This window comes from Paroedura picta, chromosome 13, assembly GCF_049243985.1.
Source record: "Paroedura picta isolate Pp20150507F chromosome 13, Ppicta_v3.0, whole genome shotgun sequence".
In the NCBI taxonomy this organism is placed as follows: domain Eukaryota; kingdom Metazoa; phylum Chordata; class Lepidosauria; order Squamata; family Gekkonidae; genus Paroedura; species Paroedura picta.
Window position 1 is genome coordinate 10,217,011 of NC_135381.1, and position 24,877 is coordinate 10,241,887.

The following is a 24,877-nucleotide window of genomic DNA, read 5'->3' on the forward strand; positions in this document are numbered from 1 at the left end:
AATTTTAGAGTGCAGGTGAAGAGGGAGGGAGGGTAGGGGTGTCTCTAAGTGGACCAGATGAGCCCACCAGAGGTTACTCAATGCATTGTTTCAAGAGGGCTGGGAGACTGTACCTGAACCACAAGGAATATCATCAGGGGAATGAAAACGCTGTAGGCAGAAGGTTGGTTCGGAATCCCCCTATTCTTTGTCTTGCAAAACCATCTCTCTGATGCACACAGAAGGCTCAAAGACGGTACCATTATCTAGCGTGGTTAGTTACCCAGACTGGTCAGAGGACCAGCGGGTGCATCAGCCAAGCACAAGCCCTGCAAAGCACATCTGCTGCATAGAGGTTTTTGTCTCACTTCCTCGTGGGGTTGTATCACTGTGGGCTGAGGACTGCTGTCATAAGATAAACAGTAGTAATCGGCCTCGTCCTCTGCTTGGACACTGGAGATGGTTAAGAGGGCGGCATTGGCGGAGTTGTCGAGGGAACCTGAGAATCGGTCAGAGATGCCCGATGCTCTGTTGCTATCCTCATATATGAGCAGAATGGGAGCCCTGCCAGGCTTCTGCTGGTACCAGGAGTTATCGTAGCTGCTTACGCTCCCACTGCTTCTTCTACAGGAGATCTTCACCGTCCCTCCGACAGAGGCCGATACAGAGGGGGGCTGAGTCATTGTAAACTGGGCCCCGCAACCTGGGAACGAAATCAGAAGCACGAATTAATGTCAAATGGAAGGATCCCACTGAAAAGACGACCGTTGTGTTGCCATAAAATGGAGAAGCAGAAATCGAGGGAAGTCGGACCGTTGGGTATCTGAGGAATGTCTCTTTCCTACCCCAAAAAGAAGTGAGAAAGAGGAGGAACATCGAGGCCTTGGCCATGTTGAGCGATTCCCAATTTCCTAAGACTGCTGCCCAGAAGTATCCCCAACTGGGTTCTTGGCTGAACTCGATTCTTCCCTGAACTTTAAGAAGTCTCCCTACATGCAAATGTGGGCTAAGCTCATTGGTGCTACCAGATAACTCATTTCCCTCCAGGCTCAGAAGCGTGGTGGGCTTGCCACAAATATCCTCCCACAGCTATGAATAATGGCCGTATCAAGGTGACGTTTGCATCCTTGGGATAAGATAAAAGTCTGACAATCTTTGAAATACCAAACACTATATTCCTATAGGGAATAAGCTGCTTTACAGCTGGTCTACAGGACTGTGCAGATTCCCCATACCTGAGCAGTAATGGAAAAGTGCAAGGAAAAACACAGTCCAGCCCATCCTGAGTTCCATAAATGACTTTCTGAAGCCCAAAGATCTCCAGATGCATTTATTCGAAATGCTAGAGCTTCGTGTCTATTTTTTTAAAAGAATGCTGAGAAATGGTTTTTTCCCCGAAAATGAGGAGGTTGTGGAGTAGAAGAGACGTAGGAGTCATAAAGGGTCCTTCCAGGTAACCCTGTGTGTGAACGAGACCTTGGGGTACTTGTGGACTGTAAACTAAACATGAGCAGGCAGTGTGATGCAGCGGTAAAAAAGGCGAATGCCATTTTGGGCTGTATCAACAGGGGCATCACATCAAAATCACAAGATGTCATAGTCCCATTGTATACGGCACTGGTCAGACCACACCTGGAGTACTGTGTGCAGTTCTGGAGGCCTCACTTCAAGAAGGACGTAGATAAAATTGAAAGGGTACAGAGGAGAGCAACGAAGATGATCTGGAGCCAAGGGGCCAAGCCCTATGAAGATAGGTTGAGGGACTTGGGAATGTTCAGCCTGGAGAAAAGGAGGTTGAGAGGGGACATGATAGCCCTCTTTAAGTATTTGAAAGGTTGTCACTTGGAGGAGGGCAGGATGCTGTTTCTGTTGGCTGCAGAGGAGAGGACACGCAGTAATGGGTTTAAACTTCAAGTACAACGATATAGGCTAGATATCAGGAAAAAAATTTTCACAGTCAAGAGTAGTTCAGCAGTGGAATAGGCTGCCTAAGGAGGTGGTGAGCTCCCCCTCACTGGCAGTCTTCAAGCAAAGGTTGGATGCACCCTTTTCTTGGATGCTTTAGGATGCTTAGGGCTGATCCTGCGTTGAGCAGGGGGTTGGACTAGATGGCCTGTATGGCCCCTTCCAACTCTATGGTTCTATGGTTCTATGATTCATGTATTTGGGGGAAGGAGCTGGAGAGCCCCTCATGCCTACTTGCCTGGGCACAGGTTCCTCAGGTATTCACCTACCCCCCCAGACACATCTGTTGTAAACTAAAGGTGGTCGCCATACAGACAAAGAACACAAATTTCCCAAGCTGCCCAGGGGTTTCCCCCTGGGTTTCCGCACAACATTGTCCTGCAATCATTCACATTCCAGCTCTTTCCACTTAGTTTATTTCTCATGGTTCATTAATTTTTCCTCCAAGCCTGCTTGAGTGGAGTCTTCCTGGAAAGAAGCCCCTCAGCCTGTGGCCGTAGGGTGGATACGAAAGGGCAGAAAGGTCAACCCTTCTTCCTCTGTATCATCGTCTCACCTATTACATGGTTATAATCTCGTGATGGTTGTTTGGATTTACTTCAAAATTTATATAGCGCTGTGTGTCTTTTGCACTCAGAACCCTACTGTCGGTTTATCACACTGGGCCCCCCGCCCTATTTAACTGACTCTGTTGTTGCTCAGCAAGTCTTGATAATTCACAAAGATGAGGGAAATGAATTTGCTCTGGGTTGGAACTCAGGGCTGATTGGACTGTGACAGTGTCCTCATGGACATGATGGTGGCAGACCTGAATTTCAGAGTCCAGCTGAAGAGGGAGGGAGGGTAGGGGTGTCTCTAAGTGGACCAGATGAGCCCACCAGAGGTTACTCAATGCATTGTTTCAAGAGGGCTGGGAGGCTGTACCTGAACCACAAGGAATAACAGCAGGGGAATGAAAACGCTGTAGGCGGAAGGTTGGTTCGGTACCCCCTATTCTTTGTCTTGCAAAACCATCTCTCTGATGCACACAGAAGGCTCAAAGACGGTACCTTTATCTAGCGTGGTTAGTTACCCAGACTGGTCAGAGGACCAGCGGGTGCATCAGCCAAGCACAAGCCCTGCAAAGCACATCTGCTGCATAGAGGTTTTTGTCTCACTTCCTCGTGGGGTTGTATCACTGTGGGCTGAAGACTGCTGTCATAAGATAAACAGTAGTAATCGGCCTCGTCCCCTGCTTGGACACTGGAGATGGTTAAGAGGGCGGCATTGGCAGAGCTATCGAGGGAACCTGAGAATCGGTCGGAGATGCCCGATGCTCTGTTGCTATTAAGATATATGAGCATTGCGGGAGCCCTGCCAGGCTTCTGCTGGTACCAGAAGTTGTAGTAGTCGCTTACGCTCCCGCTGCTTCTTCTACAGGAGATCTTCACCGTCCCTCCGACAGAGGCCGATACAGAGGGGGGCTGAGTCATTGTAAACTGGGCCCCGCAACCTGGGAACGAAATCAGAAGCACGAATTAATGTCAAATGGAAGGATCCCACTGAAAAGACGACTGTTGTGTTGCCATAAAATGGAGAAGCAGAAATCGAGGGAAGTCGGACCGTTGGGTATCTTAGGAATGTCTCTTTCCTACCCCAAAAAGAAGTGAGAAAGAGGAGGAACATCGAGGCCTTGGCCATGTTGAGCGATTCCCAGTTTCCTAAGACTGCTGCCCAGAAGTATCCCCAACTGGGTTCTTGGCTGAACTCGGTTCTTCCCTGAACTTTAAGAAGTCTCCCTACATGCAAATGTGGGCTAAGCTCATTGGTGCTACCAGATAATTCATTTCCCTCCAGACTCAGAGGCATTGTGGGCTTGTCACAGATATCCTCCCACAGCTCTGAATAATGTCCGTATCAAGGTGACGTTTGCATCCTTGGGATAAGATAAAAGTCTGACAATCTTTGAAATACCAAACACTATTTTCCTGTATGGAATAAGCTGCTTTACAGCCAGTCTACAGGACTGTGCAGATTCCCCATACCTGAGCAGTAACGGAAAAGTGCAAGAAAAAACACTGTCCAGCCCATCCTGAGTTCCGTAAATGACTTTCTGAAGCCCAAAGATGCATTCATTAGAAATGCTAGAGCTTCGTGTCTATTTTTTTTTAAGAATGCTGAGAAATGATTTTTTCCCTAAATATGAGGAGGTTGTGGAGTAGAAGAGACGTATGAGTTACAAAGGGTCCTTCCAGGTAACCCTGTGTGTGAACGAGACCTTGGGGTACTTGTGGATTGTAAACTAAACATGAGCAGGCAGTGTGATGCAGCGGTAAAAAAGGCGAATGCCATTTTGGGCTGTATCAACAGGGGCATCACATCAAAATCACAAGATGTCATAGTCCCATTGTATATACGGCACTGGTCAGACCACACCTGGAGTACTGTGTGCAGTTCTGGAGGCCTCACTTCAAGAAGGACGTAGATAAAATTGAAAGGATACAGAGGAGAGCGACGAAGATGATCTGGGGCCAAGGGACCAAGCCTCTTGTCCAAAAAACAATCCTCACAAAACTTGGGGGGGGGGGGTAGGTAAAGTTTATTATGTTCTGTCCCCTCCTGTTTAACTGACTGCAGCCTTAAGAATTCACAAAGTTGACACAGATGTTTGAACTTCCCACCCCACAATAGAAAAAATTGGAAACATAAAAAGACCAGTTTTAAAAAGATGACATGTAGAGCAAAGCTAAGCATCCACCAGCTCTTATTAGGTGGAAGCCAAAATGCTCCAGTCCTGCTTTGGAAGATGAAATACCTGTAGCTTCGGGGGGGGGGCAACCCCCCCCACTTGTCCTCCACCCCATCTCTCACTTGCTCTGGGGCACACCAGAATTCTTCTCATCTTCCTCCTCTACACCAGCCTTTCCACGGTATTTGCAGAAGCAATTGCTTCTTCTTTAACAAAAATAACCTAGCAATGGGGTATGAGTGACACCTCCTGGCCGCTGAGTGACATATTGTGTTAGGCATGCATAACCTGAATGTTCGATCGCAGGTTTACACACCGTTAACCCTTTGGGGGAAGCTACACATCCGGCAGTGTTACCCCTGTGTTGTACCGGTAGAGTACACTAGGCATTATTATTTTGATATGCATGAGTTTTGTCTAAATCTGAACACATATTTGTATTTGCAAATGGAGCCTGCAAAATGGAGCTCTTCCAACTGGTCTTTGGTTGAGGCCAGGGCATTGAGGAAGATCATGCCGCCCCCGCCCCCTTCCTAGGGCTGGTGTTAGCACTTGGGTTGTTGCCAGCTAGGCCCCCTTTCCCTTCCCCGATAGTGGGTATATCAGTCTTTTGGGCGCAGGGATAGAGTTATTTATTGCCGTTTGCTGTGGTCTTTCTGGATTGTATTGTTATGTCCTTTTAATGGGGGCTTTAATGGCTTGTTAATGAGGACTTTGTGAGCCACCACGAGCCATTGTATGGTAGTGGTGGCATATTAATCACATGAATGAATGAATGAATGAATGAATGAATGAATGAATGAATGAATGAATGAATGAATGAATGAATGAATGAATGAATGAATGAATGAATGAATTCAGATTCAGGACATGCATATACATATCCCGGAGGGCTTTTTCATTGAGGTAAGGGGACTTGAACAAAGGGCGTTACATGGATTTTATTTATGGTGCTGGGATGCCATTGGGACTGAGCCGCAGCCTCTGCCTGCTGCTTGACAAATATTCAAGCCCCTAGAAGTCCCTAGGTGGCTTCCTGGCCATGCCAGTGGCAGACCTGCCTTTTAGATTGCAGCTGAAGGGGGGGATGGAGGGAAGGGGTGATTCTGTGTGGAGAAGATGGGTCCACTAGAGCGACCCCCACGCCACTTCAAGAGGGCTGGGAGACTGCCCATGAGCCCTGCTGGAATAGAAGCAGGTGGGGATGGGATTGCAAAGAAACAGGCTGCAAGTGAGAGGTGGGTTGGGACCTCACCGCACATTCTTCTCCTATTAAACCCCCTCTCTGTTCCACATCCCTTCAGGCCTGATGCACAGCCTGATAGAAGGTGGCACCATCATCCGTGACATCTAGTTAACCAGACTGGTCACAGGAGACACTGCTGGTGCGTCAACCAAGCATAACCCATGCAAAGCACCTCTGCCACCCGGTGAGTTTTGTCTCACTTCCCCATGGGGTTGGATCACCGTGTGTTTGTTACTGCTGTCATGAGATAAACAGTAATAATTGGCCTCGTCCCCTGGTTGGACATTGGAGATGGTTAAGATGACAGCATTGGCAGAGCTGTCGAGGGAACCTGAGAACCAGTCAGAGATGCTTGACGCTCTCCTGCTATTGAGATATAGGAGCAGCATCGGAGCCTTGCTGGGTTTCTGCTGGTACCAGGAGTTATAGGAGCTGCTCATGCTCCCGCTGCTTCTTCCACAGGAGATTTTAACAGTCTCTGTGACAGCAGCTGACACGGAAGGAGGCTGAGTCACTGTAACTTGTGCATCACAACCTGGAAACAAAATCAGAGTCAGAAATTGAGTGGGACAGAAGGATCACACCGAAAGGATTCACACGGTTGCCATGAAGTAGCAAAAGGGAAAGAAAGCAAAGTTGGCCAATTAAGTATTTTAACAACATCTCCAACCTACCCCAGAAAGAAGTGAGAATCAGGAAGAGCATTGAGGTTTTGGCCATGGTGGGAGACCTTCAGCTTCCTTGCCAAACAGGTTTTTGCACAGAGGTATCACCAGCTCAGTTCCTCGGATGAGATCCATTTCAGTTCCCTAAACTTTAAGACCTTCCCATCTAAATGCAAATATAGTCAAAGCTCATTGGTGGCCATTAGGTATCCGGTTTCCCACCAGAAATAGTAAGCACCTCCTCCAACACATTTGAATGACATTCATATAAAAAGTTACTTTTTCAGCCTTTGCAAGGTTAATTTTGCAAGGCAGAGTTTGAAAGCCCGCCAGCCAAGACTGCTAGAATGAAAGCACGTAGATTTTGTGACAGAGAACCACAAATTCTGTGATGAGGGGAGGCATCACATTACTGAATCCCCTGAATAATTGCAAGATAAGCCCGTTGCATTCGGGAATACAATGGATGCTAGATTGGGGGGGGGGGTGGAAGAACTCTGCGGATGGCCTCTTCCTCCCCCAGGACCTGGAAAGGCTGCAGGCTGGAGGCCCCCAGGAAGAGAACTCACCAGCAGGGGCAGTTCTCAAGCAGCAGGGATCTGCAGCCTCCTAGTCTCGGAGGGAAGTGGAAGTTGGAGGGGGTGGTCAGGTGTGTAGGACAGAAGGCAACTAGCTGATTGCTGGACAGACAGACAAGCCAGTTGGAGGAGGAGGCACTCAGGGGCAGGACAGCCACACTGAGCACTGAGTGGCATTTAAGCCATGAGACCAGCTCCTCCAAGCCCTTATCAGAAATACCCTGACCACTCCCCACCATTTGGGCCTCCCCTCCCTCCCCCCTGCTCTGAGGCACACCAGAAAGTCTTTTCATCCTCCTCTTCGTATGCCTCTCCGTAGGATGCTAGACCAGAATCAAAATTCCCTGAAGCAAATGCTGACTTTCTTCTTAAACTAAAAAACCCTGTAGCTATGAGGTAACAGTGACACTTCCTGACCACTGACAGATGAACTGTGCCAGGCATGCATAACCTCTGAATGTTTGGTAGCAAGTTGACCCACAATTGCCCTTTCTTTAGCAACACATCTGGCACTGTTATTTTTTATTTATTTATATTTTGACTTGTATACCGCGGGGCCTCTTGTGGCGCAGGGTGATAAAGCAGCTGACATGCAGTCTAAAGCTCTGCCCATGAGGCTGGGAGTTCGATCCCAGCAGCCAGCTCAAGGTTGACTCAGCCTTCCAGCCTTCCGAGGTCGGTAAAATGAGTACCCAGCTTGCTGCTGGGGGGTAAACGGTAATGACTGGGGAAGGCACTGGCAAACCACCCCGTATTGAGTCTGCCATGGAAACGCTAGAGGGCGTCACCCCAAGGGTCAGACATGACCCAGTGCTTGCACAGGGGATAACTTTACCTTTTTTTATATAACGCCGCTCTCAAAGTCTCGCAGCGGTTTACAATAAAAGATTAAATAGAAGAATAAAACTACCCAACCCACAAAATCCCCAATACATTGAAAGATGGCTGTTCTATGGAGTTAATACCCACATGCATGATCAGCCTTTTTTTCTGAATCTGAAAACATGTTTCTATGCCAGATTCAGCATATGCAGACGCACACCCTGCTTTTTTAATCAGTGTGAGCTGACTTTAACAAAAGGTATCCCATGGATTCCATTCATGGTTTTGGATGCTATCAGAGCTGAACCTCTCTCAGCTGCACAGAGACCAGCAAAAAAAGTGACTGAATCCAACCCAAAGAGTAAAGCCAGGACGGCATCAAGAGCTACCATGGTGTAGTGGAAACAGAGAGAACCGGGTTTGATTCCCCTCTCCTACTCGACATGCAGCCAGTTGGGTGACCTTGGACTAGTCCCACTTGTCTCACAACTGTTCTCACAAAGCATTTCTGTTAGAGCTCTCTCAGCCCCACCTAGCTCATAGGGTGTTGGGGGAGGAAGGGGAAGGTGCTTTGGAACTCCTTCGGGTCTTCCGGTCCTGTTCTTCTCTAAATATGGCTCAACCTCTCTTCCAGCACAGATCAAATGAAACGCTGCTATTCTTCTGTGCTGCCCTCTGTAAGGAGGAAGACGGGAGGTTTCTATCTCAGTTCCCCATCCGAGTATACCACTGTGGCACACGTTACCACTGGTGTCCCAGGAAACACAGTAATAAACGGCCTCATCTTCAGCGTGGGGGTTTGCGATGACTAAAGAGTGGACATTCCCAGACTTCGCACCAGTGAACCGGTCTGGGATCCCTGGTCCCCATTCGCTGGCACCCGTGAGGACAAAGCCAGGGCCCTGGCCAGGTCTTTGTCGAAGCCAGTGAGTGTGGCTTACACTGCCGTGGGCCGTGCAGGAGAGTTTAGCCGTTTGTCCTGGCAACGCAGACTGGAAAGGAGGCTGAATCAAAGTCGGCTAGGAACAGACACCTGTGTAAAAAGAAAAGGCAAACAGTTGAAGCTGTTTTCTCCACAGGTGAAAGGAAGAGGAAGGGGTCGCCTTTGACCACCAAATGGTGGGGCCTCCATAGACAAAAGCCATGTAGTATAGTAGTAACCAAGGAGAAACAGGTGAGATTGGACTGGTGGGATCCATCCCTGTGACTTCTATCTGCTCTGTGAAATACCAAACATTATTTTCCTGTGGAGAATAAGCTGCTTTGCGATTGGTCTGCAGCAAAGGTAGTCAACCTGTGGTCCTCCAGAATGTTCATGGACTATAATTCCCATGAGCCCCTGCCAGCAAATGCTGGCAGGGGCTCATGGGAATTGTAGTCCATGGACATCTGGAGGACCACAGGTTGACTACCCCTGGTCTACAGGACTGTGCAAATTCACCATACCTGAGCAGTAACAGAAAAGTGCAAGGAAAAACACAGTCCAGCCCATCCTGAGTTCCTTTAAAGGACTTTCTGAAACCCAAAGATCTCCAGGTGGCATCTCCTCCTGCTGCTCTCCTGTATTTAATCCCCCCCAGCAGAATAATAGTCCTCCTCCCCATGCAAATGCACTCATTAGTGATGCTAGAACTTCCTGTCTCTATAGGGGATATGCTCCACTCCAGTAGAGGCCATGACCATGGAGCATATTTGCATAAAAGAGATGGTTAAAAGTACTGAGCATTAGGGAGGGCGAAAAATTAGGACAATGCGGTTCAGTTCATGCTTCGTTGTGTGCTTGGATCATGAACCACAAAGTGTCAGGGACTTTTAAGGGCTAAACAAACTATAAGCGTCACAACTTTATAGTGTAAATCAAAGGCACCAAATTCATGGAGGATCTGCAGCTGACTCTCCTCTACGTGCCCTCCAGGTTTGGGGTGGATTGGATTTACAAGGTTCAAGTACACGGGGTCCAGTTACATAGCCGGAATCCTTTGCATAGTAAATAATTCTACTGAATCCAGCAGGGCTTCCTCTTGAGCAACTCTGTCAATTCTTGGACTTCAGGGCTTTGCTTTAATATGGAAAAGCGGGTCACACTGCAGCAGGGGAAGCCCATGACCTTTCTTGGGATTTCCTCGCACTTATCTGTTGACCTTTCTCCCAGGAACGGCGTGGTTCTTCCAGTACGCCTCCAGCGGTTGTGTGAATGCGTTCCGCATACTCGAGAATGAAGCCTTCACAAAGAGCTGTGTCTAAAAAACACAGCACAAACCTGGCTGTGACAATCTGGAGCTTAAAATGGACACCGTTGCCCTCCGTTGAATCACAGGGAAGAAAAACCAGCCTGGTTGGAAGGCAGCCCAAGAAAGTGTTCCTCAGAAAACATTCCCCTGCGACAGCTTTCTTAGACGTATAGCTTTTCAAAAAACGTAATCCTAAAATGTAACATGCAGTTTCGGCAGCTTTGCTTTGGGAAATGCCTTGAGATTGCAGGGGGAGAGGGGGGAGTTACAGCCTGGAAAGGGCATTGTTTGGAGGGGGAGAACTCCTTCTTTAGTGGACCTTTGACAGGTTTATTTCCATGTATCGTGAGGGAAATGCCTGAAAGGTTCTGATTCGGGTACAATATAGCCAGTGTTGTATTAACCTTTTATGCCAGCCTTTTTCAATGTTTTGACCTCGGAGGAGCCCCTGAAATAACCTTTCAGGCTTCGAGGAACCCCGGAAGTGATATCAGCTGGCCACGCCTCCCTGCCACACCCCCTGGAAGTGACATCACCACCCATGTTAACAGGCAGGCTCAAGGAGGACTGGGGGGGGAAACGGGAGGTAGTTTAGGGTGGGAGCAGGTGTGCAAGTTTCACCCCCTCCCAGGCACAGAAACCAAGAGTTCTGGAGTTTCTGTGGACCCCCCCCCTCCAGAGCTCTTGCAGACCCCCAGGGGGCCATAGACACCTGGTTGGGAATCTTTGTTTTATGCAATTGGGAGTCTGGGTCATTCGTATTTTAATAAATGAATAGCCCTTGAGTTCACAGGAAAGTGGCCATTTGTTCAAATGTAAAATGGGGAATAGATGTCAGGCTGAAAATTCCCTAAACAGGAATGTTCAAATTATGATTTTAAAAAAAATCAAGATTTTTCTTTTATAAGATCAAAATGTATTCTGGTATACTTGACTATTTCTAAAATTATGGTCTCTGCTGTCCCCTACTGATGACTCAAGACATTTTGAATTAAAAAGTTAACTAAGTAAATTACTTGTTTCCAGGGAGTCAGAAAGCAGAGTATAGAGCAGGCTTTCTCAACCAGGGTTTGGTTTAGTAGGCTGGTGGGTCGGTTGGTCAGTGGGTGGGTGGGTGGGTGGGTGGGTCAGTCAGTCTGCTCATTCATTCATTCATTCATTTTGAGATTCATTTGCTGCCACTCTCAGCAGGCCAGCTCATGGTGGCTTACATCATGATAAAAATTACAATAACAAACCATAAAACCCCAATTTAAACCCCCACATTTTGGGAGGGGGCGGGTGGACCCCTTGATGATCCAGGAGGTCCCTTCCAACTCTATTATTCTATGATCTATGAATCTATAATTCTATGATCTAGGGGGGCAGACATGACCACAATGGTCGTATCACCCAATAAATGTTTAACAAATTTTAAAAATATATAACAAATTGAAAGAGTAATATTAGAAAGGTTTGAAAGAGAGTAATATTTACTGGAAAGATTATTTACAAAAATATATCATATTCATCGGCTTCAGTCTCCTTACTGAAACAGAGTACAAAAGCTTAAAGAGTAAGTTACAAAAGCAGCGCATTGAAAGCCTCTATGTCTAGCCTGGAAGCAGACTACATGCCCACACATCAGCAGATTGAGAGAACTGAGAGCCTGATGGAGTCCTCCTCTTGCTTCTAAAAAACACACAGAGTTCCTATTCCCAAAGAAGGAGGAAGTGGGTAGGAGCCCAACTTAAACAAAGGAATCCTTTGTGACATGTGTTTGCGGTTTTTTTGCATTGCAACCTCACCTGTGACCACTTGATGCCACTAGTGAGCACGCAGCTGTTTAAACAGCTTAACAACAGCCCTTCAAGGCAGACTTCACCAAATTACTTGCTGATTGCAATGCCAACAGAAATAAACCAGGATGGGATAGTCTGTCTGTTCCTTCCAGGTCTAAGATCCAAACAGCTTCAAGAGCAGACCAGATTAAGCTCCGCACTCCCCATTTTCCAGATAGGAAGGATTTTGTGTCAGTTCTACATGATCACAATCCGCTGTTGTAAAATCAGAGTAGGTTACAGTGCCACAGTAGTAATCCGCCTCGTCTTCGGCCTGGATGTTGGTGATGGTTAAATAGCCAATGTTCCCAGCGGTAGAACCGGTGAACCGATCCGGGATCCCTTCTCCCCGGGTGCTGGTGCCATGGAGCACAAAACGAGGGGCCTGGCCAGGCCTCTGCTGATACCAAGAAATGCTGCCAGCCCAGCCACTGATTGAGCAGGAGAGTTTAGCCGTCTCTCCCGGGGACACAGACACCAAGGCAGGCTGAGTCAAGGTCGCCTGGGAAATGACACCTTTGAAAAAGAAGAACAAAGAAAAAAATACTTTAATTCCTCTTCTGTGTTCTCAGATATCACAAAAGCACTGTTCGTGTTACCAGCACACAACATAAATGACTTTTCTGGTTAGGTTGTAGGCCTGTCCAGAGGGGGCCAGGAGGCCTCCTAGAATTATAATGAAGGTTGCCAACCTCCAGATAGTGGCTGGAGATCATTTAGAATGACAACTGGTCTCCAGATAGACAGAGATCTGTTCCCTTGGAGAAAAAGGCTGCCTTGGGAGGTGGAGTCTGTGCTATTATACCTCTCCGAGGTCCCTCCCATCCTCAAACCCCACCATCCCTCAAATCTCCAGGAATTTCCCAACCCAAAGCTGGCAACCCTGATTACAATGGATCTCAAGACTACAGAGATAAGTTCCCTTGGAGGAAATGGCAGCTTCAGAGGATGAATTCAAAGGCATTGCATTCCTGCTGAGCTCCCCTCCCTCCCTGGGAACCTCCCGGAATTTCCCAAAAGGGATGGCCCCGCTAGGTCTATTCTTGTCAAATAAGTTCTCCACATCCTTACCTGAGGAGTAACCCAGAACTGCAAGAGAAAACAGGACCCAATCCATCGCAAATTCTCTATGGGAGACTGGCTTTCTGAAGTAAGCAGATAGCAAGCTGAGATCTTCCCTCTGCTTCATCCACAACAAGCGAACCTACATGCAAATGAGTTTCACGGTCATCAACTCTGCTAGAATTTCACTTCTTCAGTTAGAAAAAGTGACTGTGAACACGGTTGCAAACGTGCATGAAGGACATGTGTAGGGAACAAATAAATAAACCTTTGGACCAGGACAAAAATATATCTGAGAAGAAGAAGAGTTGGGTTTTTATACCCTGGCTTTTCACTGCCCGGAGGAGACTCAAAGTAGCTTACAATCACCTTCCCTTTCCTCTCCCCATGACAGACACCCTGTGAGGAAGGTGGGGCTGAGAGAACTCTGATATTACTGCTCTGTGAGAACAGCTCTAACATGACTGTGACTAGGCCCAGGTCGCCCCAGCTGGCTGCATGTAGAGGAGAACGGCACTGTTTAACACTGATTGTGGAAACTTTGCCCCACTTTTCCTTTCAAGATTTGGAAAGCCCCAATTATGATGAATATTAAATTTCAGCCCATTTCAGCCACAAAGCTGCAAACCAAGAACTTTTGGTCATCTGCTATGCCCTGGCTGCAGCACATGCCTACCTAGGCCAGGCCGGGCTAAGGTGAAGAAAAACGTTTTTATCACAGTCCTCTACGCAAGAGTGATCTGAAAAACCACCGAGAGGACTCAAGTATCCGAAACTTTCTCCTGCATCACTTCACACCACAGATGATGGAAACCACCTGTTGCATCTGTCAGAGTTCAGTAAACTGAGTCAACAGCTCCCCCTAAAGGCAGTCAACATAAAGGTAAAACAAAGTTCCAATCTGGGGGTATCTTAAACCAGCCTAGTTTGATTCAGGTGTAGATCTTAAAGGTGCCCCTGGGCCCAAACCTTGCCCTGCTGCTTTGGATCAAATGGCTATTCACTGAATCTATCTTTTTTAAAGGTGTGACGCAGCATTCCCATTTATTCCAGTGACAGAGTTGCGCAGATGTTTCCCGTCTTGCCCCTGGAACCACAGGAAAGGAAAAAAAAATACTTTAGAGCATCCTTAACATCCTGCCATTTTGAAAAGTTATGACCCAGGCCTACATTCAGGAATGACTTGAAGGTTATAGCATCCAATAAAAATTCACAAGATTGCGTGCATGAGGGGGTTGGACTAGATGACCCATGAGGTTCCTTCCAACTCTATTATTCTATGATTCTATGGCAGGGGTAGTCAAACTGCGGCCCTCCAGATGTCCATGGACTACAATTCCCAGGAGCCCCCTGCCAGCATTTGCTGGCAGGGGGCTCCTGGGAATTGTAGTCCATGGACATCTGGAGGGCCGCAGTTTGACTACCCCTGTTCTATGGTTTGAGGATGGCTCCCACAGATTTGGTGTGTGTTTCAGATTCACAGTTTGACAATTGGGTATGAAATGTGGACTCTGAGAGCAAAATATCTCTGAATGTTGATGATCAAATGGCCGCCAGCTATTCTCAATGCTCACATAGCATTTGGCAAGCTTTATCACGGACGGAGGGTTTGCTGCCCTGACAGAGCGGTTCTGATGTTCGCCAGGAGCTGCGGGTGGCCTACTTAATGGGCCATTCTACTGAGGTTGGCCAAGAGAATGCCTGATTGACTCTACTTTGCCACTGCTTTAGCTGTAGATAAAATAGGTAATACAGGCCTCAATAGGAAGAAGAAGCAGAGTTGGCTCTTATATGCCGCTTTTCTCTACCGGGAGTCTCAAAGTGGTTTACAGTCACCTTCCCTTTCCTCTCCCCACAACAGTGAGGGAGGTGAGGCTGAGAGAGTCCTGATATTACTGAAGAAGAAGAGTTGGTTCTTATATGTCACTTTTCTCTACCCGAAGGAGTCTCAGTGGCTTACAATCCTCTTCCCTTTCCCCACCCCACAACAGACACCCTGTGAGGGAGGTGAGGCTGAGAGAGCCCTGATATTCCGGCTCGGTCAGAACAGCTTTATCAGCACTGTGGCGAGCCCACAGTCACCCAGCTGGCTGCATGTGAAGGAAGAACAGGGAATAAAATCCACCTCACCAGATTAGAATTCGGTGCTCCTAACCACTACACCAAGCTGGAGTTGTCACTAAAGGGAAACTTCCATGCTACTTAGGGATATGGTTTTCTCTAAAGATCTGATCTGGATTTGACATAGACAATATTTCATTTTGGCCTTTCACAATGCACAGTCAATATGCAGCATTTTTTAGTACATGACACGTAACACTGTTTGGCTAGGTTTTATGTCAGTAGACCTAGGAAACCTGTGAGCCTGCAAAGGTATTTGGCCCTGACAGGCAACAGCTGAAAACATTTCATATGGACGCCTGCATATGAAATCCTAACAATTAAAAGGTCTAATGTCCCCATGTCTTTAATTCGAGGTTAAAATTCACGTTCTCCATTCTGAGGTAAAATTTGACAAGCCAAACTCCCATCAAACATCAGAATACGGGATGGCTTTTCGAAGATTTCTCTGAAGATGCACCATCCATAACTGCAGCCTTCTCTGCCTCCCAGCCTGAACGCCAGGTCTCGTGAGGAACAAAAGCTAGCATAAGCATTTCAGCTTTGATTCATGGAGGGGTTTTGTCTCACTTCCCCATCTGAATGTGTGGCTGTGCCTCTCACTCCCAGTCCACACAGCACAGTAATAATCCGCTTCATCTTCTGCCAGGACCCCCGTGATTGTCAGGGACATCGTGTTCCCCAACCTCGACCCACTGAAACAGGCTGGGATGCCAGATGGTCTGCTGCTGGTGGTGTATATAATAGCTCGTGGAGTTCCCCTTTGCCTCTGTTGCAGCCACCAGGGGTAATTCCCATCAGAAATGGTTCCAGTGCTAAATCTGCAGGGCAGAGTGACGGTCCCCCCTAGAGACACGGTCTCCGAAGGCTTCAGGGATTCCAGTTGCTGGAAACTTGGGACTGAAAGAAAGCAAATTTCACAAGTCAGCAATGTCAAGCATGAAGAATATGGAGGATTTCTCTGTGCTCTTCCAGTGTGTTTTATTTCATTCATCAAGGGAACTGTTCTTACCCACGCAAACCAGAACTGTAAGGAGAAGCAAGGTCTGAGCCATTGCAGGAAAGATGGATGGGGCCATCGAGGGGATCTCGACGGCATCCTCCAGTTCTCTCTTAAATCCCCAAGGACAAGAGGTCGCCCCCTTCATGCAAATGGGAAGCTCATTCAAGACTGTTCCCTGGAGCAGGGCACGGGAGAGAACAACCAATAGCAAAGGGGCTGTATCTGATTGGTCGCAGGGTCCTGGCTCTGGGATTTCAAAGCTAGTCAAGAGGATATCATTTGCCCAGTCATTGGACCCTGATTAGGGGTTGTGGATAAGAGAGGTAGTCAAACGGGGTGAGAGCTGTCCAGAACTCACCCCAATACTGTTCTTCAATCCAAGGGATTACAGTGTTTTCTCACATGCAAGTCTAATGTTTTCTCCCAGGTAAGCCATCGGAAAATAGGGGGGTGACTGAAATTGGGAACAGTATTCCTCTTGCAGTCACAGACACTGTGAAATTAAGGGAAATTTTCAATTGCAAGTCTGACCTCGATCAAGGGCTGGAATTACAGATGACAGAGATCAGTTGTCCTGAAGAAAATGGTGACCTTGGAGGATGCACTCTGTGGCATTATACTCGCCTTTGCCAAACCCCACCTTTCCCCAGCTCTAGTCCCAGACTTCCAACGCTAAATATGGCACACCGCTTTGTTTGGGTCCGCAGATTCATGCCCCCATCATTCCTAGAACAGAGTTGCACTTCACAGTAACAAGTCTATGATTTTCTCTTCAAATAAGAGATGGTAGTTGTGAATTACCTCTGTTCTACAGGGGGTTGGACTAGATGACCCTGAAGATCCCTTCCAACTCCGCGATCCTAAGATATATGTGAGGCAACACTGCCCCCTGTGGACTACCTAGGTAAGACAACATATGTGCTTCAGAATCAACAAAGGGAACTTAGTTGGTAGGATACACATTATACAAATAGTATGTGGTGATGGGGATTAAAAGGAAACAAATGCTGGCTAACAACTGGAAAGGCTACTGAAATTGAGATAATGTTGCAAGATAAAGCTATTATTATTATTATTATATTATTATTATTAAGCCACAAGAACTGTTTTCTAAACAGAATCTATTTGGGGGGGGGGGTAAAAATGGCTTTTCAAATCACCATTCCAGATCAAGAAAAGTTTTGCTACTGAAAACTGGGCTGGCTTTATTACTGGGTGAGGGTTCAGTGCTCTGACAAAAAAAAAAGTTCTGGTGTTCCCCAAGAGCTGTGAATGATCCCCTTAACTCAGCTTGGTGTAGTGGTTAGGAGTGGCAGCCTCTGATCTGGAGAGCCGGGTTTGATTTCCCGCTCCTGTTAGAGCTGTTCTCACAGAGCAGTTCTGTCAGAGCTCTCTCAGCCCCACCTACATCACAAGGTGTCTGTTGTGGGGAGAGGAAAGGAAGGTGTCTGTAAGTGGCTAAGAGATTCCTTCGGGTCGTGAAACACAGGGTATGAAATCCAACTTTTCTTCTGCTGAAGTAGACAGAAGGGGCTGCCTGCTTCCCTCTGCTTGTAGCTCAGTTCTGTCTGTAGGTGAAAACTGGCCTTGCCAAGCCCCCACATGAAGTGTTAGGACTCTTTTACTGTGTGGAGGCTGAGAACGAATTTCGGCTTCCGCATGCGCAAGGAGGGCGGGAAGCAGCGAATGAGGGTTTTTGTCTCACTTCCCCATCTGAATGAGTGGCTGTGTCATGCATTCCCAGTCCATGCAACACAGTAATAATCAGCTTCATCTTCCTCCAGGACCCGCGAGATCGTCAGGGACATCGTGTTCCCCGACCTTGACCCACTGAAACGGTCCGGGATGCCAGATGGTCTGCTGCTGGTGTTGTGTAAAATAGCTCGCGGAGTGTTCCCCTGAATCTGCTGGACCCACAGAGGGTAGTTGCTATCAGTGATGGTTCCACTGTTATATCTGCAAGACAGGGTGATGGTCTCCCGTAGAGATACCGCCTCCGTAGGCTTCAGGGACTGCAGCTGCTGGGAACTTGGGCCTGAAAGAAAGCAAAGGGAGATCCATTCAGTTCACAAGAAAGCAATGCCCAGCTGGCACCGCTGACCATTGAGACTATGATGTTCTCCTAGGTGTCCTTCAAATATCTTTCCTTTTATCCTTTGCAGGAATTGTGCTTACCAATACAGACCAGGATGGTAAGGAGAAGCAAGATCTCAGCCATCGCAGTGAAAAGTGATGAGCTGGGTCCAGGGGATCTCTGACCGGCACCCTCCCGTTCCCTCTTAAAGCCCCCGAGGCCAAGACAGCATCCCCTCCATGCAAATGAGGAGCTCCTTAAGGACCATTCCCTAGCATAGAGCAGGCTAGAAAACCACCAATGGGAAAGAGATTGGACTCTACAGGGCCAAAAGCTCACCACTCAGCATCTTGGGTTATCGGGTCCTTCTTTTAATTTGAAATCTGAGATCAACGTGGCTTCTCCCACCTCAGCTGCAAATACATGGCAGAAAGTCACGTAATAGGACAATTCTGTGCCATGAGTGTCCCATGACAGGATAGGGATGCCAGCCTCCAGGTGGGACCTGGGGATCCCCCAGAATTACAGCTCATCTCCAGGCTACAGAGATCAGTTTTTCCGGAGAAAATGCATGCTTTGGACAGCATGGGATTGTACTCCATTGAGTTTCGGGTACTCCCAAGGCCCCATTCTGAAATCTCCGGGAGTTCCTAAACTTGGATCTGGCAACCCTACCCACTCCATCCCCTGCTAGTTCCCCCAGGGGAGGGATCTGGCAACCCTGTTGCAGGAACGGAACTTGGTTCCTTCCAGAGCTGGCCACAGACCTACGGACTTTCTTGTGACACAAACGTCACACAAAAGGGACAGCGATAACCTGGCTTAATACAAATAAGAAATGGTGTTTTTTCAGGACTCTGGGCAAGACTGTCTGCATTTAAAGTCTCTATGGGCCACTGCTGTTTATGGATGCTCTTGGTCTGGGAAGCAGAATTTTGTTCAAGAATCCACTATACAATTTTGCCATCTTGCGCCATGAGTGACGCGTGTCTCTTTCTGTTAACGGCGGGCTGTTAAGAGGGCAGTTTAACTATTTTCAGCCTAAGTTCAATGCCCGTGAAGAGCAACGCAGTTTTCCCTGGGGAGGAAGCCATGCAAGGTGTGTAGATGAGAAGAACCGTTTGTATGCTTTTGCAGAAACAGGGCCAAGTATGTGTAAGAAGCAGAGTTGAAACAGGTGCTTGTGGGCCTCACCCTGACTCGCCGCATATGCGCTGACTTTATAAACATGCGTGCAGCACTGGACTCTCCCCCACGGACACACATGCCCATCTTGACTGGCCTTGTGAGCCACATGCATATCTCTTGCACTATGAAGGAGACTTAGTGACTGGTGGACCAAATGAGGTTCATGGTGCTGGTTCTACCCTTTAAAGCCCTAAACGGTCTGGAATCAGCACATCTGTGGGGCTGCCTTTCCTCTTATATTCCCCCAAGAGCACTGAGATCCTCAGAGCAACATCTGCTCAGGGTCTCCTGTCCAAAATTGGTGATAGTTTCCCTCAGCAGGACCAGGGCTTTTTCAGACCTGGACCCAGCCTGGAGGAATGAGCTCCCAAGAGAGATCAGGGGCCTAAATCAGTTCTGCAGGGCCCTGAAAAATTGACCTATTCCCCCCCAGGCTTATGATTGAGACCAGAAATAACGTCTACTTTAGAAGACGGGCCTCAACGCTAGGGGAGGGAAGGGAGAAGGAAGGCTGAAGATCAGTTCGGTATAGTGGTTAGGAGTGCGGACTTCTAATCGGGCGAGTAATTGCTTTACGTTTTCTCAGTTCCACTGGTCAGCCCCACAGAGACTTTGGTCTCACTTAATGCGGTTGCATCATCGTGTGCTGATTGCAGCTGCCCTAAGAAAAACAGAGACAATCAGCCTCATCCTCTGGCGATGGTTAAGACGGCAACGTTGGCAGAAGGAACCTGAGAAGTGGTCGGAGATGCCCGTCTGATTGCTGTTATCAAGATATATGAGCAGCGTTGGAGCTTGGCCAGGCTTCTGCTGGCCGCAGGCGTTCCAGTTTTCTCCCGATGCTTCTTGTACCTGAGATCTTAACAGCCTTTCTGCCTGAGATCAACACAGAGTTTGCTGAGTCATTGTAAACCTCTCAGTGGTAAACCTTTCCTCAGTTCTCCTCTCCCCAGGAAATCAAGAATTTCCGAACGGGCATGCCTAAAACTGACCATTTGCTAAAGTTGTTGACGTCTTTACCGCTCCTACACCTGTGTACTTAACACCAGCCTGGTGCGTTTCTTGTTTCTCCTTGCTTTTTTGTTTCACTTCCACACTGGCCTGTGCACAGTGTGCACAGCACAATAATAATCTCCCTCGTCATCTACTTGGGCCCTGGCGATGGTTAACGTTGCCCTGTTGTCAAAAGTCTCTCCAGAGAAGCGGTCGGGGACCCCCGAGTATCTTCGGTTGGACTCGTATATTAGTAATTGCGGAGGATTTCCAGGTCTCTGTCGGTACCAGGATGGGTGGTTGCTGCTGATAAACTCCACACCTCGCAGAGTACAAGAGATACTCGTGGTCTGCCCCACGGCCACCGACAGATAGTCGCTTGTTTGAGTCAGTGGCGTTGCCTCTGAGATGAAGCCTAGAATGAACAGGAGGGAAACCACGTCACGTTCAAAGGGTCATTTGTAGCCTCAGGGAAGGCTTCTGCACCTTACTGCGAAAGCAATTTCAGAAGAGGGCTTCTTCTCGTGTCATGAAATCCTCTGCCCTCATTTGCTAAAGGCACACGAATGTAATCTACCCCCATCTGTGGGAAACTGAGGCAGCTAAAGGAGAAAACGCAGAAACGGAATTCAAGTTCCAAGCCAATTGTATCATCGGCCGCTCGGACCGGTGAAAGCTGACCCAAATTCTCACCCGTGCAAGATGTCAATAGGAGGAGCAGCACGCTGAAAGCCATGTTTGCAAATTTAGAGCAGGTCAGCTAACCCAGTATTGATCTGTTCTTGCCATATAAACTCTCATGGGGCTTAAGAAATGCTGCCCCTATGCAAATCTCGATTTCCTCTCCCTTTCTTGATCTCAGAGCACCAACGGGGCCATTGGCTATCGGTTTGCTGAATCAAGGCTCTGAGATTTTAATAGTGACGTCAGTGGTAAGAACAAGTGGATGATCTCTTTCCCAGAAGAATTAAAGGCCTCCCGGGACACCTTCCCCCACAAAACTGAGTTCGAGACAGGTTTGTTGGCTTGTCTGTTTCTTTGTTTTTCCCTGAAGTCTCAGCTGAACTATGCTGACCATGTGAGGTTTTCAAGGGAAGAAATATTTAGAGGTACTTTTGCTAGTGCCTGACTCCTTGGTGGTTTCTTATCCAAACCTGGGACCGCTTACCTCCTTATGCCCCCTAGGGCCAACAGCATCTGGATTTCCTATGAAGATAGAATCAGGTGGATCACCGTGTTGATCTGAAGCAGCAGGACAAAGTTTGAGTCCAGCGATGCCTTAAAGACCAAGCGAGTTTAATTCTGGGAATAAGCTTTTGTGTGCATGCCCACTTCTTCAGATACAGCGAAACAGTTTCTTCAACCATGACATATGGGGGAGCCCAGTTTAGTTGCCAGGAAAGGGTAGTTGACTCAAGATGACAAAGTATCTGGATGATATGTGTAGCTGAGATTGGATTAAAGCAGGGAGTAGGACCTGTAGCAGCAGTTTAGTGCAGAAATACAAAAGTTAGCAACTGATGTGAGAACTACGTTTGCATCCAGTGGCAGCTCCAAGACCAAGAAAGGACCATTCTGGGTATAAGAGCTGAGTGACTTAGCGTGCTAAGTGAAATAAGAACCAAATATCTTTGTTAAACTCTGGGGATTCCATTGTTATGAAGAAGAAGAGTTGGTTTTTATACCCCTCTTTTCACTGCCCATTATCGTCCCTTCCTCTCCCCACACAACAGACATCCTGTGGGTTAGGTGGGGATGAGAGAGCTCTGATAGAACTGCTGGGTCAGATCTGGCAAATTTAGGCTACAGAGCCCAAGGTCACCCAGCTGGCTGTGTGAAATAAGCATGCTTAGTGAAATAAGAACCCAGAATCTCTGTTAAACCACAGGGGTTTCATTGTTATGAAGAATTAGAACAGTTGGTTTTTATGCTCTGCTTTTCACTGCCTGAAGGAGTCTCAAAGCAGCTTACATTCACCTTCCCTTTCCTCTCCCAGCAACAGACGCCCTGTGAGGGAGATGAGGTTGGGAGAGCTCTGACAGGACTGCTCTGTGAGAACAGCACTATCAGGACTGTGACTGGCCCAAGGTCACCCAGCTGTCTGCCTGCAGAGGAGCAGGGAATCAAACCTTGGCTAGCCAGATTAGAAGCTGCTGCTCTGAACCATGACACCATGTTGGAAATTAATCAAGAAAATTGCTCTGCCAGATAATACCCATGCGCCACCCCCCACAGAATCAAGGAGGAGCATGTTTTCCAGCCGCAGTACACACATTTGGCAACCCAGACTTTTCAGAGTAAACTTCGGCCATACTGCACTCGTTGCTCTATTCACACAAAATCGTGAGCACCAATTATCACCCAACACATTCTCCCCTTAGGGCTGGCTAAACCATCATAACCAACTTCTCCCACCGGTGTGTTTCGTTTGGCTCTGTTGCGGTGAAGTCACAGCCAACTTATTGCAACCCCCACAGGGTTTCCGAGGCAAGAGATGTTCAGAGACGGCGTGCCATCGCCTGCCCCCACATCGCAACCTGGAGGAGCTCCCCATCAGCCACCCGAATTCTGATCCCACTTAACGTCAGATTGGGCTGGTCTGGGAAGCGACCCGTTACAACTATTTCTGCCTCTTTTCTGTGATAAAAAAGCAAACATGAGGCAACAGTGACACCTGCTGGCCGCTGAATTAACCACAGCAAGAAATGTTAGCCACTCAGTGGACTCCAGATCTTGGGGATCCTCTGCCTCAGCTGTTGCCAGAATACCTGATCAGAACCTCTGATACGGGGGAGAAGGTCCCTAGCATGCCGTGCTTTATGTCCCACTTCTCTTCGTTGCATAATGTTCTGGCCGGTGTCCATTTTGATCGCATCTAACCACCCTGTTGCCGGCCTGATTTCCTTTGACCACTGACCAATCTTTATTTATTTAGAAACACTGATAAGATTATTGTTGTTGTATTTGACTATGTTATATGTTAATTCATTCCAGGTATTCCCCCCCCCCCCGTGATGTTATATGTAAACCGCCCTGAGCCATAGGGAAGGGTGGTATAAATATCAAATGACTGACTAACTAAAGAATAAATAAAAAATAAAAAAAAAATAAAAAATAGAAATAGAAGAATAAAAAATAGAAAATAAGAATGAATGAATAGTAAGCCCAAGGTGTTCATAAAGGGTCTCTCTCTCCAATTACAGTCGTTTCTGAGACCCGCACACCTGGGTAAACGACATCGCCAACGAGCTCCCTGCATCCATCTTCAGCACCCTGAGCCAGACTGTCACTAAACTCATCACCCGGCTCCTTGGGAACACCCACAAGCTTAACCTCATGTGGCTGACCTTCAGCTGATTACGCAACCTGCCAAGGTCTAAAATAACACATTCGGGCCACCTCCTGAGTCATGCAAGCAGGGCGGATCACATTTCCCTTTCCTGCCCTCCTTTCGTGTCTAGAGGATATTGAGGATTTTCAAGCGTCCTTGTTGCTGAATCATTTGCTCTTTTTTGGATGAAGGTAAAGGCTCGGAAGGGACACCCTTACAATAAAAGCACTGGATTTACTTTTGCTTTTTGCCATCACATCGGCAAGTTCAGTGAATCTAGTTTCCTACCCTTCTGTCTACGATGGCTGGATCAGAACCTGGATCCGGTTTCCTGTCTCCTACCAGAACTGAGAGTACAGTAATTGGATGCTCCAGCAACCAGGGACTAACTCCTGCTTAGCATGTTAAATGTCTAGTTGTACTAGAATCCTCTTGGTCTAGCAATGTTTTTTCTCATAAAATGCATGAAGCAAAAATGCACATTCAGAATCGAATATTTAGTCAAATATTTAGGGGTAGTCAAACTGCAGCCCTCCAGATGTCCATGGACTACAATTCCTATTCGCTGGCAGGGGCTTATGGGAATTGTAGTCCATGGACATCTGGGGGGCTGCAGTTGGACTACCCCTGACTTAAAACATCACAGGAAAGCACCAGCGTCTCACAGAGTGAGATTAGGGGCAGGGAAGCTAGGATTCAAATCTTTCCACAGCCCTAAATTGGGTGATCACAAGCTACTAACTTTCTCTGAGTCTAGCCTCCCTCACAGGGATGCTGTATGGATAACAATTTACACAACCCCGAGCTATTGAGAGGAATGAGTATGAGGAACACATAGGTTAATGTGTGTTACAAGATCCTGAGTTTGTGTAAGACAGCCAATGTGTAGTGGTTAAAGAGCTGTGGAATCTAACCTGGAGAACTGGGTTTGATTCCCCATTCCTCCTCCACACACAGAATGACATTGGGCTAGTCACAGTCCTGTTAGAGCTGTTCTTGCAGAGCAGTTATCTTAGAGCTCTCTCAGCCCCACCTGCCTCACAGGGTGTCTGTTGTGGGGAGAGAAAGGAA

At 47.6% G+C, this 24,877-nt stretch overlaps 2 gene segments (V, D, J or C); both read right to left on the bottom strand.

Moving 5' to 3' along the window:
• Positions 1–17,950: 17,950 nt before the first annotated feature.
• On the bottom strand, positions 17,951–18,438 carry LOC143823040 (immunoglobulin lambda variable 1-47-like). The segment is given in 2 exon segments: positions 17,951–18,255; positions 18,396–18,438. Coding segments are annotated over 2 exon segments (348 nt in total).
• A 1,994-nt stretch (positions 18,439–20,432) lies between these two features.
• On the bottom strand, positions 20,433–21,233 carry LOC143822997 (immunoglobulin lambda variable 8-61-like). The segment is given in 2 exon segments: positions 20,433–20,890; positions 21,169–21,233. Coding segments are annotated over 2 exon segments (366 nt in total).
• Positions 21,234–24,877: the final 3,644 nt, after the last annotated feature.